Genomic DNA, 12519 nt, shown 5'->3' with positions numbered 1-12519 from the left:
CACTTTTCTTAGAGTTAAATATTGACACGTTGATAATCAGTAATAAAAGTAAAGTTCCTACCAAACAATTCCTAAAGTTCTTTTCAGCTGAGTTAAGTGAGTGAGAAGCATAAGCGATAGGTCTCTCTGAATCATCTGGAAATACATGGAAGATAATTGCTCATAACCCTACAGGTGAGGCATTACGTGTTATTTTTAAAGGGAAGTCTGAATTATAATGTATTAGCTCTTTTTATTGATATTATAGAAAGCCTTTTCACAACTTTCATCCCAGTACCATTTTTTTTTCGTTTTCAATAAGTTTGTAAAGAGGGTTCAAAACTGTAGAAAGGTTTTCCATAAAACTCGCATAATCGTTAACTATTCCAAGGAATTATCTCAATTCCAATACGTTGGATGGTTTTGGTGCATCAATTATGGCTGCGACTCTTTCTTCTGTGACATACCCACAAAACGATATTCTGTCGTAAAATAATTCACATTTTGACAAATTAGCTCTTAGGTTGTGCATACTTAGTCTATCTAGCCCTTATTCAAGATTTTGTAGGTGCTCTTCTTCAGTTTTTCCAGTAACGATCACGTCATCACTGATACACTGAACTCTTTGTAGTCCCTTTACAATTGCACCCATTGACCTTCGCCGTAGTGTACTGGCTATTCCAAAAATAAGCCGACTGTACTTATATAAGCCCTTTTCAGTATTAATTGTGTTTAGAATCATCACATCATATATCTCCATTTGCGAATATGCACTATTCGAATCTATGTTTGTAAATATCTTCCTTCTTGCCAATGTTGCAAACATATCCTCTATTTTGAGTAAGGGATATTGATCAATTTCAAGCAGAGGATTTACAGTGACTTTAAAGTCTCCACATAAACGAACAGTTTAGTCCTTCTTTAACAATGAAACGTCGGGAGTTGCCAATTCACTGCATTCGCATTCAGTTAGGATTCCATTCTTGACTAGTTGAACAGTATCAACAGCTCGTTTTATTACATAAGGAACAAAATGTGCTTTACAAAACTTCGGTTTGGCATCTGATACTGATAGGTCATCTTGAAATACTGACCTATATTTTTCTAGAATGGTGTCCAATTTTGATTTACATGAAGCTGGTTTCCTATCCACCAAAAACAGTTAAGAGTAATGTGGTGTAGCCAGTCACGGCCAAGCAGTGTTTGACCACTCTTTTGAATTACATAAAAGTCAAAATTTCACTCTGACCATTAAAGTTCATCATCACATTTGCAACGCCTAGAGGTTTTAGCTTTCCACCTGGGTAAATCTTTAAACATAGGTTAGATTTCTTTAACTAGTGGCTTTCCCCTGATAACTTTTTTCGAAGTTTTCTCGGCAATCACTAACACTGTAGCACCTGTGTCGAGCTTCATATCTAAGGAAACCCCCATTTACTTTTGAAATTATAGATATAATCCCTTGACTGGACTTGTTCAAAGTTTTTACGCCTAGTGATGTTATGAAGCCATCATCACTATCATTGGAATTGCTTTCCTCCAAACCATGTACTTTATTTTTTGGTTTCTTTTGCTTACATGCTTTAAGTGAATGTCCAATATTTCCACACTCGAAACACTTATTTTCTTTGTGAAAGCAATCATCAGGACTATGTCCCTTTCTCGTGCATCTAAAACATTTTTCCTCATATTTCCTGGGTGTCTTTTCCTGATTCCTTTTGTATGTTCCCTTGCAATTCTTGGATTTTGTCTTCTTACTTTATAACTTGTGTACATCAAGATGTTTACCTTGCAGTTCAGCAGCAAAAGCCTTAGTTAGTTCCATTTCATATGTTATCTCTTTAATTGTTAAAAGTTCATCTTGAAAGTTTTGACTATTCATGCCACACACAAATCTATCTCTTAGATAGTAACTAAGTCTGTCACAAAATTCACAATATTCTGACAGTTTTCTGATAGCAGCAAGAAAATCTCTCAAGGATTCTCCCTCCTTTTAATCTCTTCCAAAAAATCTAAATCTTTCATCAATCATAATAGTCTTAGGATTTAGATGCTTATTTAATATTTGAAATAAACTGACATATGTTTCCTGTGACAGCTTCCTTGGGTGTGTTAGGTTCCTCAGTAAGTGATACATCTGTCCACTGATGAGGCTTGGTAATGTGGGAGCTTTCTAGTGGTCAAGGGCATCATTGCATACAAAATAATTTTGAAGTCTCTCTTCATATGAATCCCAACTATCGACTCATCAGGATTTTCCATATGGTCGATGTGACCACTGTTACTATTGTCCACCCAGCATAATTATGTGGTGTTAACACTAAAAGTTAATATGAAGATAGAGTTGCATGCGTGCACAGGCCACAAAACACCAAGATCACCACAGCTTAGTGTCAGGTGATCAAAACAATGTCTCATGCGACTGAATAACAACAGTTCTTCATGATTTTTTAGCCAATACACACACATCTGAATGTTCCATATTTTATTTACATCGAGTTTTTTTTTCCCTAATACTCGTCGCCAATTGTTATATTCTTCTCTAAACAGCACCAAACGCACTGGACTTAACCTCTATAACAACAAATACATTCATGGTGGAGTGAACTACATACTTCTATTCGATATTTGTGTGCATCAACTATAAGAGTATGCTAAATTCCATTATATCGTTACACGACATCAAATAGTCTGCGGTATATCATATATAACAGTTATTGATAATTATCATTATAAATATAAAAAGGAAATAAATTCCAATTCATATCAATTTATACAAGTCTTTGTGTCACTATGTGATGTAAGAACGACTTCACTTTAGGAGGATAGGAGCAGGATAAAGCATATATATACATGTTTTACAGAACATTTGTGGTATGCAGGGGTATACTCGATTCCGAGTTTTGAAGCCAAGCGAAAAAGACGTGCTTTCTCTCCAATCATCATGTTTCTCAAGCCAGATGGTTCTACACCAAGAACCATGCAAGTATCTCTTGTAATCTTGGATGGATTACCCCCGGATTTCTCCCTGCCCCAAATCATCACCTTTATCGACAAATTTAAAACACGAGCATCCATCGGCCCTACAAAGATCCGAATCCTTCGACGAGGTGGAATTTGTCTTCAACCCTCAACTCAAGCTGACCTTTCATACTTGTGTAACCCATGAAATGCTTACCCTAATGTAACTTGTGCAATACCAAAGAGTTCCACTAATCTTTTTTTTCTGTTTTTCTCAGGGGCGTAGACCCTACTATAATGCCAGAAGAAACTCAACAGACCTTAGAAGAAGTCACCAAGATAAAATTTCATGCAGTTCACTGGATTTGTACCAGAACAACAGGCCATATCACCCACTTCATCAAAGTTGTCACAACATCTAAACTTACAGCAAACTATATTCTTTCTAATGGGGCCCGACATGGCCAGGTTGTTAGGATGCTCAACTCATAATCTGAGGGTCGCGGGTTTAAATCCTCGTTCCACCATACATGCTCTTCCTTTCAGCCGTGGGGGCATTATAATGCGATGGTCAATCTCACTATTCATTGGTCAAAGAGTAGTCCAAGAGTGGGTGATGGGTCTTTCACTGCTAAATTAGGGACAGCTAGCACAGATAGTCTTTTTGTAGTTTTGTGCGAAATTCAAACAAACTTTTTAATGGTTGCTCTTATCACTTTTTTCATTTCACAGCCGAACGCCCGCACTGTCGCCCAGCTTATTCTACAAACAGTACCAGCAAGCCTTCTCTTCAGTCATCTCAAACCAATAGACTACCAAAGCTTCACTTAGAACCACCAGCCACCAACAAAGCCACTTAAAAGAACACACGGACAATTATACTCATGAAGACCTAACAACAGACCCTGACTACAAAACCCCAGATCACCAAGTGCAACGCATCCACTGCCACAGACAGCCCTCAACTAATCAGCCAAGAAACACAGACACGGATCACCAGAGAAGACAGACGCATCCAGACTGAGGGCCAACCCGACAAAGACTTCCAAAGATCAACCTGATCCTCCAAGAAGCATCAGACTCCCAAAGCTCAACAGTCTGAAGCCCCTACTGAACCATGAAATATCGCCCTACTAAAGTAGCCATTCCTTCACCTGATCCACCCCAGCTCAAGTGAACCCAACTCCGACAACAACCAGGACCTATCTATCCTAACATCGACCTATCAACCATCCAGCTTTTTTTATCCCTCATTAATTATTATTAAAAGTATCTTACCATGAATACTAACCTATGATTTTCTTCTACAGCTTCTTCCCGGCATGGTCAGGGCAATTTTATTAGGCTCACTGGCCGTGAAAGTGGGGTTTCTGGGGGTACTCCCATTTCCTCCTACAGCAAAATTATCTAACTAGGTTTGAATCTATAAATCCCAGCCCTAAAAAGGACTGCATCTTAGCATGCTTAAACCAAAAACAAATTTCTTGATTTTGTTAAACAATAATTCATGATGTTTAAATCAATTTATTTAATTTATTTAAACAGCAAATTAAATTGATTAAATCAGTCATATGTTTATACTTGCAACTTTTGAATTTTGGAACAGCCTTGGTCATTTGTCATTCATCGACATACATCCTCAATCCTGTATTCAACAATCTCAAGAAGCAGCAGCTATCAACAGGAAGCTCACAACTCTCCTACTGTCACCGTATTTCCAGATCTCCACAAACACGGCTTCTCCTGGCGTCTTGAGATGCTTCGCCATAATAATATAGCATCAAACATTTATGTTTCTAATAAAAAAAACTCCACCCTTGTTAGTTCAAAATCCTTCATATTAACGTGCCATATAATCCTAAATCATGAAGTGGGGTGAAGAGAAACAGAAGTTTCTGACTGCCCCTGGTTAGCTTTCATGATCAGACCCCCTTGGGGCCTGAAAGATATTGTTATGACAGCGGAAGTCACGTGACTCGGGTAACACGTTATGAGTTTCTAGAAGGATCATGACTTTTCTTGGCAATTCTAGTCTTTTCCAGGCGCCCTCTATTTTAGTTTAGAAGTCCGGCAAATAAAGCGGAGATATAATTACAGATAGATAGATATAGAGGCAGATAATTGAGTCAAGCGAGCGGTAGTGACCGTGATTAAAGTGCGTGAATCGTTGTGAATTATAGCGTGTGTTTAAGTTAAAGTGACTGTAGAAATTATGTGTATTGCAAAGTTGTATTGAGAAAGAATAAACTAGTTTTATTTAAGAAAGGACTTGTATCGCTGAAGTTCCTCGTTAAGAATTTATACCGGAAATTAACAAACGACCAGAGACGTAACAATATTTTAACACAATAACTACCACGATTCGGATGGATGTGGTATGCAACCGTTCTTTAATCTGATAGATTAACATAAGTTTACAATTTTTCACATTCACCTTATAAGTACACCACTAACTATAAGGAACCTGCATGACAATTTGAAAAAATACAAACAAACCAGAATATACACAAATAAGTATACGTTTTTATTATATATGAAAGGGTGAAACTTGCATGACTTAAAACAAGAAATTATTGTGTATATGCAACATTTCTAAATGAGACCAAAGTCCTTGTGCAGCATCCTAGTTGGTGGTTCTCATTACAAATTCAAGGGAAAGAAGATGAGCTACCAGCTCATTCAGCGTGAACAAACCTGAGCTTGGTTACGACCCAATCTGTACTAGTTAGAGGCAACATAAACACCTGGCTATGGGTGGTATAAACTCTATGAAATTACCACTGTAGTATATAATCTTCGCTTTAGACAATAATAAAAGAAATTTAGCTATTACCTTTAAACTGCTTACAAGGATTCCAATTATTAAGAGCAGAATTTCTGGGGGAAAAAAAGGTGATAAAAGCAATCCTGAATATAAATGAATATCTGAAGAAATATATTTCTATTCTAATTATGGAAAGGTGAAATCAGACAGTTATTAATTACTATAGAATTAATAGAATGTTGTGTAAAATTATTACATAAACATATTAAGCCACTGTACCAGTTCCGTTTATGACAAAGCACTTCAATTTTTATTTTGCGTGTATTTTTCTAATTTGGTAAACTTTTTTTTTCCATTAAAATCAGTAAACGTACTGTTAAAACAAAACTTTATTAGTAAGTAATAAGATAAATAATTTTATGGTCTTAAAAATCTCAACCAACGAGTTTATTATTTTGTTTGAAATCTTATGCTTTGTATTTGATTTAACGTTATTCCATGAAATAAAAAATTGTGTGAATGTTAATTGTTGGATTACGGGTCTCTAGGGTGTGTTATGTTGAATATTGTAATTTATAGTTCGAGATACGTATACTGGTGGTAGTAAACAATAAAATACTGTCGAACTAAGTTATGTAAAAATAATCTTTTTTTTTTTCTATGTTAGTCGTTTCGAGAGGTCAAATCGTTGTTGACGTTGGTATTAACGTTAGTTATAAAATGTGATTATTGTAAAGTTAATATAATTTATGATGTTGAGGTGGAACCAATCTGTACTTTTAAGAATAGTGAAGGGTTAATTACATAGACCAATAATATTAGTCCTACTAGTACTAATAATAGTTTTCGTGTTGTTTTTTTTTAATATAAAAACCTGCTTTAATGCAGAAACTACGAAAGGTGCATTGTATGAACGTTTGGATGCCATCAGTGTTCAACTTTTTTTCGAAGTTCGTTTTTGTATGTCTAACATTAGGCTTAACGTTATTGAGTACTGAGACTGGTGTTAAAATATGTGGTAGCATTCCATTAGTAATCAATTATACAGGTAAGTATGACCTTGGAAAAATACTATTACATTTAGTGTAATAATCACAGTCATTACCTTAAAAATGCTATAGTACAGGATATAGTATAACAGGTACAGTGAACAGTGAGTTAATATGTCATTATGTGTAATTTGTAAAGCTTATGGCTGTTAACGTTATGCCCAGTGTATCTTGCAAGTTGCATTCACGTAAGTCATCCACATCTTGCAGAGTTGATAAACAGTGTTTACACTGGTGTCAAGTAGATGGTTGGTGTAAACACAACAAACTCTGTGTACTGTATGTGTCATTGTTAATGGTATTTTAAATATTCAGTGTAAGACTGTTTGAAAGTGCTAGTTAATTTATGGTAATTGCTATTCAGTTTCTTTGTGCAGTAAGATAAATGAGAATAATCCAGCTGTGATCAGTTCAGGTACTGCTTTTATATTTTAAGAACAAAATTTTTACTGATGGGTAGTTGATTTTGAGTTTTACCTTAAGTACATAGCTTTCTTTGAGTTTGATTGGAAGTTACTGTATGAAAGACAAACAATATTAAAAATTTAGTTGTCAGTAATGTCCACATTTGTTGCTAGTTATGAATTTTAATTAAGTGATATTATTGTCATTAAACTTGTGTCCTAATTTTTTCTGAATGTAAAAAATTGGTGTTAAAAAATTTAAAGTATATGTTATTGGTACTAAACCACATTATTGGCATACTACATGTATAGTACCCTATGAAAGTGTGATTTTCTATAAGAATAAACTTACATATAATAGAGTTAGAGATTTATGTTACTTATTTTGTTCTGATATGTGCATTTACTTGTATAACAATTCTCCATTGAAATTTTGTGTCCTGTCATTGTGTATCTTGGTTATGGTGCAATTTACTATTACTTGTGAAAGGAGGTTATCCATTCTTAAGTCTGATGTCTACTGTCTTTATCTATCTAACTATATATATGTATATATTTGGAAACTTGTGAAGCTATGGGTATGTTTTACAGTGATCAGTATGAAATTACTGCAAAATTCAGAGATTTATACCCCTCTAACCCAGTAACACTGGTTCCAATGTATTTAAATTCTACAGGTACAAATAGAATAATAATTTTGTGCATAGATCAGCAGTCTATTTCTGAACACTAAATGGGGGATTCATTCTGTCACACAGTAACAGTATATATAGAAGTTTCTTGAAAGAGATCTCTTCACCATATGGAGCTCTTTCACACTTCTTTTTTGTAACACATATTGCTCCTTAATTTATTAACTTATCATACCCAAAAACATGTTTTGTTTTTTCTTTTATTTTGGATTTGGCTTAACATCTTTGGTGTTATTAAAAATATGAATAGTTGTAGTTTGTTGCTGTTATCTATGTATACCATAAATATAGTTATTGGTAGTTCCTATGAGAGCTGTCTGCTAATTGTACTGTTAACTACTTGCTTCCCAATCTAATGAACTTTAACTTTACCATTTGACAGTTTCCGTGAGTATGCAAAAATATGTTGATTTGTAGCAGTTTCCACACGTTTCCTGTGTAGTAGCAGTAATAATGAATGTTTTAATATGTATTATCTGCTAGCTGATGTATCTGTTTAAGGAAAGATTTAGGGTTCCTAGGAGTGATATAGGAGGGTCAGATTAGAATTCTATCCCCCAGTGTCACTCTCCAAAAGGACCTGAGAGTATATGTCAGGTTCAGTTACAATTCGTCTAGCAATTAACCATTTATAATTGGACATTTAGAAAGAGGAAGAAAGAAGTGCTGCTGGGGGGAGGGCGGATACAAGTGCCAACTTCCCTCCCTCTGTCACTCCCCAGAGCGTTTTTAACTGTAGACACTAGCATTAGTATCAATCATTGCAGTGGTTTGCATATTATAAACACATACACAGAATTTGTTTGAATCCTTAATACACTGAGATGTTATGCCTAGATATAAATGATTTATTTCCCCTGCAACAGTATGACATTTTACAATATATTCTACTTAAATATATCATTTGCACATGTAATAAATGTTCTGTTATTGTGCACAAAATTTCTGAAAACAGACATATCAGTGGTGTATGTATGTATATAAGTTTTGGGTGTACACTGGAAACTGTTACTAATGATAGCTTTAACCTGATGTTAAGTGTGAATGATTATATAATTACTAATTTTGTGGATACAACTTTAGTTAAGTTAGAGTTAGATCCATTCATTTGTAATATTCATTTATTAAAATGAGAACTCTTTCCATTCATTCAACATTTAAATGCCTAATTTCTTATAGTACCTTACAATATTTTTTTGATAGTATTAATGTAGTAGTGTAATTAGTGATGAAAAGTGAAAATTGAGATTATTGTAGTAATAAGGGAAAAATAGCTTTACTGGCAGTTTTAGCAGAAATAAAGATTTGTTTAGGCCCTGCTAATTACTACAATGTTCCCCAAAATAACCATAATAATCTCAAAGTACCACAAACTAAACAATAAGCTAAATAAATAAGGCACAAAACACTTTATTTGCCTTGTAGTGAAGTAAGAAAACTTTTTAAAGTGGGAATAAGAAAAGGTAATATTATTAATAAATTTTTATATACAGGTAATGAAAATAAACGTAATAAACTTATTGGATAATACAAAATATTAGCAAAAACTTAATGAAAAAATGCTGTGATTAATAGATAAAAACTGCTTAATATTTGTTCTAATGATCCTTTTTTACAGTTTCTGCAAGTAAAATTACAATATAGTTGTGGCCAAGAATATCTGACCTTATTGCACATTAATTTTGATACTTTGTGGTCAGTTTGTGGTATTTTGCTCTACTTTATTTTAATTAGCAGGACTGATTTCTTTTGCTGGATTCTTGTGAAATCACTCATTCAAGTGAAGAACATATTATTTGTTAATTAGCAGGACTGATTTCTGTCATTGAAAATGAAACTTAAAAGATCTAATCAGAATGTTTTTAGTGGTGTACATAATACTGTGTGTTTTTAAAAATCTGGAAGTCAATGAATATGGTATTACTGTTTCATGGCATTAAATTGTAGATAGATAGCAATAATATAATTTAAAATTATCTTTATCACATTAAATTTAACTATTTCAGCATCGTTGGAGGTTCATCATCAGTGTAGCTCACAACATGATTGTACTCATCTGAAAGGCTATGTCTGGTGCAACCCTTTTGGTAATAAATGTGAATGTGAAAGAGGAACATTTATGTTAAGTTCAAGCTATAAGTGTGTTAAAGGTTAGTCTTCATTGTAATTAAGTTGTGAATTTTATTATTTTATTTATTGCTTTTGTTCTTAATTATAAGTATTGGTCTGATACAAATCAGTATAATATGTTAGTTTTTACTTTCTAGTCTAGCATTCTGTGAAATATACTTGACTAGTACAAGTAAGTTGACAACAGGCTTATTTCAATATTAACAGATACCTTGTCTTGAGATCTAACTTATATAAAAGCCAGTGTGTGTCATGTCGTGTTTGATTTCTCAAAATAGGAGTCATCATAAAAGACAAAATCCATTTATTCAGATAGAATAGTTCAATTACTGTCTGCCTATTATGATCTTAGTGACAGAGGTGCAAGAGGGCTGTGAGAGTGGGATGCCGTGAAACCTTATAAGTATAGTGAGTGTTGGTATAATAAGCCTAAAGTAAAGACATGGTGTGAGATCACCTAGCCTAGAGCCAAATGCATAAAACTTATCATGAAAGTAAAAAATATCAATTTAATTTCAAACTTAAATTGTTACTGAATTAAGCTATTTTCTGTTATATCAACAATGTTTTAATAAAAAACATACCTCTTTAATAAACAGAGACTCTAAGTTATCCAGTTTTGTTGTCTATACATTTCATTTTATACTTTCAGCACATAGACTAACAACAGTATTCTTTTGTTGCTAAGCAACATGACATAAAAGCAATGTGTCATCAACATAATGTCTGTAGAAACTTGGTTTTATATGTGTGGATGAGAGGGCTCTTTCTTCAAAGTATTCCATGAAAATGTCTGTTAAGATTGAAGAGAGTGGTGATCCCATGGCTAGACCATCTGTTTGTTCGTAGAATTCCTCGTTGTATTGGAAATAAGTTGATTGTAGGCAAGTAGTCATTAGTTCCATGATGCCATCTATCTTCATGTTGGTTCTATGTGGTATAGAGTTGTCATTCAGTAGTCATTGTCTGGTGATACGAAAGAAAGACTTTGAAGAAAGAGCCCTTTCATCCACACATATAAAACCAAATTTCTACAGACGTTATGTTAACGACACTTTCGTTATCTGGCCCCACAGTCATGAAAGCCTAACAGCCTTCTTACAACACCTTAATTCCATAGACAAGAATATTCACTTCCCCATGGAAATAGAGGAACAAAATAGCTTATCATTTCTTGACATACTGATCAACAGACAAGAGGGAAAAATCACCACAACTGTATACAGAAAACCCACCCACACGAACAGATACCTACACTTCCAGTCCTATCATCCAAACTGGATAAAAGTGGTATAATCCAGTGCCTAAACAAGAGAGCAGAAAACATTTGCAATAACACATCCATTGAAACAGAATGCCAAAACATCATGCATTGTTTTAAATGGTTACACCTCTTCCTTCATCAAGAACTCCCTGAAGAAGACCACAACAGAAAAGAAAAATAAAGAAGAAGACTCGGGACAAGAATAAAGGAACAAAGACAGCACAAGACTCATGAAAACACAAAATTTGGCCATTGCAGAAAACGCCATGTCAACTGGACACAACATAAACTAGGAAAAAGCTAGAATCATCGACACAGACAAATTTTGGAAGACAAGAAAAATTAAAATATTGTTTTACATTAACACAATGTAAATTTCTGTACATATATGTGTGGATGAGAGGGCTCTTTCTTCAAAGTATTCCATGAAAATGTCTGTTAAGATTGAAGAGAGTGGTGATCCCATGGCAAGTACCTGAACAACTCTTCAGGTGTTTTATTTTAATATTTTTCTGTATCTATTTATTAATTTCTTTCAACAACTTTACTCTTTATTGTACAATAGTGATATTTGTGACTTATGCATTATTCTGAAGTGGAATTATTTTATATTTTTACCCGGTTATGGAACTTATTACTTCATTCCAAAAAATGTTTATTGTTTCTACCAACACAGTTGTATTTGGTTATTCATTTTGCATTATGAATTTTCCATTACCACTTCGGAGGTTATCTGTTCCATTATTAGTACTTTACACAGGCTTCAGGTCATGGTACTCTGCAGGATGATTTTCAGCTTTACTAAATTGGGAGATTGATCGTTCTATGAACTGACCTTCTTCGGCCCTTGCCCCAAGTTTGATGGCCCACAGATTTGCACTACAATTTGCCAACTTTGAGCAGATAAGATGTTATACTCTTCACTAAACACAGATTTGGGATTAGAGGTGAGTGAACTGTGGCTACCATTGGTTGAGGCTACAGGAAGTCTCTCCTCCAATTCGAAACGTGTTTTAACCAACCAATCATAACACGCTCTCCACAATCCACTAGAACACTATAAAGACCAAACTACACCACACACACACACACTGACCTGAAGACGAAAAGCGGAAGCCTTTCAAAACGTCGTCCTCTACATTTGTAGGTTTCTACAACAGGCAGTTGCTGTCCATTTGAAACTTAGATTCGGATATAGCTCTTTCTTCTGATTCTGACTGGGTAATTTACCTTATCTTATATATATATATATATATATATATATATATATTATTTT

The 12519-nt window shown here is 34.3% G+C and overlaps 1 protein-coding gene across 7 annotated transcripts in view; it reads left to right on the top strand.

Annotated features, from left to right (window-relative positions):
• Positions 1-6283: 6283 nt before the first annotated feature.
• LOC106461945 overlaps positions 6284-12519 on the top strand; it is a 101144-nt gene continuing 94908 nt past the window's right edge. For 4 of the 7 annotated variants that reach the window (XR_002611112.1, XR_002611113.1, XR_002611114.1 and 1 more), the window contains exons 1-2: positions 6312-6752; positions 9856-9999. Coding sequence is in view for 3 of the 7 variants with exons in the window: in XM_022389048.1 (XP_022244756.1) it covers positions 6587-6752; positions 9856-9999 (310 nt within the window). In the remaining 4 variants the exon portion in view is untranslated. Of the gene's footprint in view, positions 6753-9855; positions 10000-12519 lie in introns of all 7 variants that reach the window. The other 3 variants (XR_002611115.1, XM_022389049.1, XM_022389047.1) reach the window with 3 other exon arrangements.

The sequence above is a fragment of the Limulus polyphemus genome, unplaced genomic scaffold (genome assembly GCF_000517525.1).
Source record: "Limulus polyphemus unplaced genomic scaffold, Limulus_polyphemus-2.1.2 Scaffold1063, whole genome shotgun sequence".
In the NCBI taxonomy this organism is placed as follows: Eukaryota; Metazoa; Arthropoda; class Merostomata; order Xiphosura; family Limulidae; genus Limulus; species Limulus polyphemus.
This window is presented reverse-complemented; position numbering and strand designations above follow the sequence as displayed.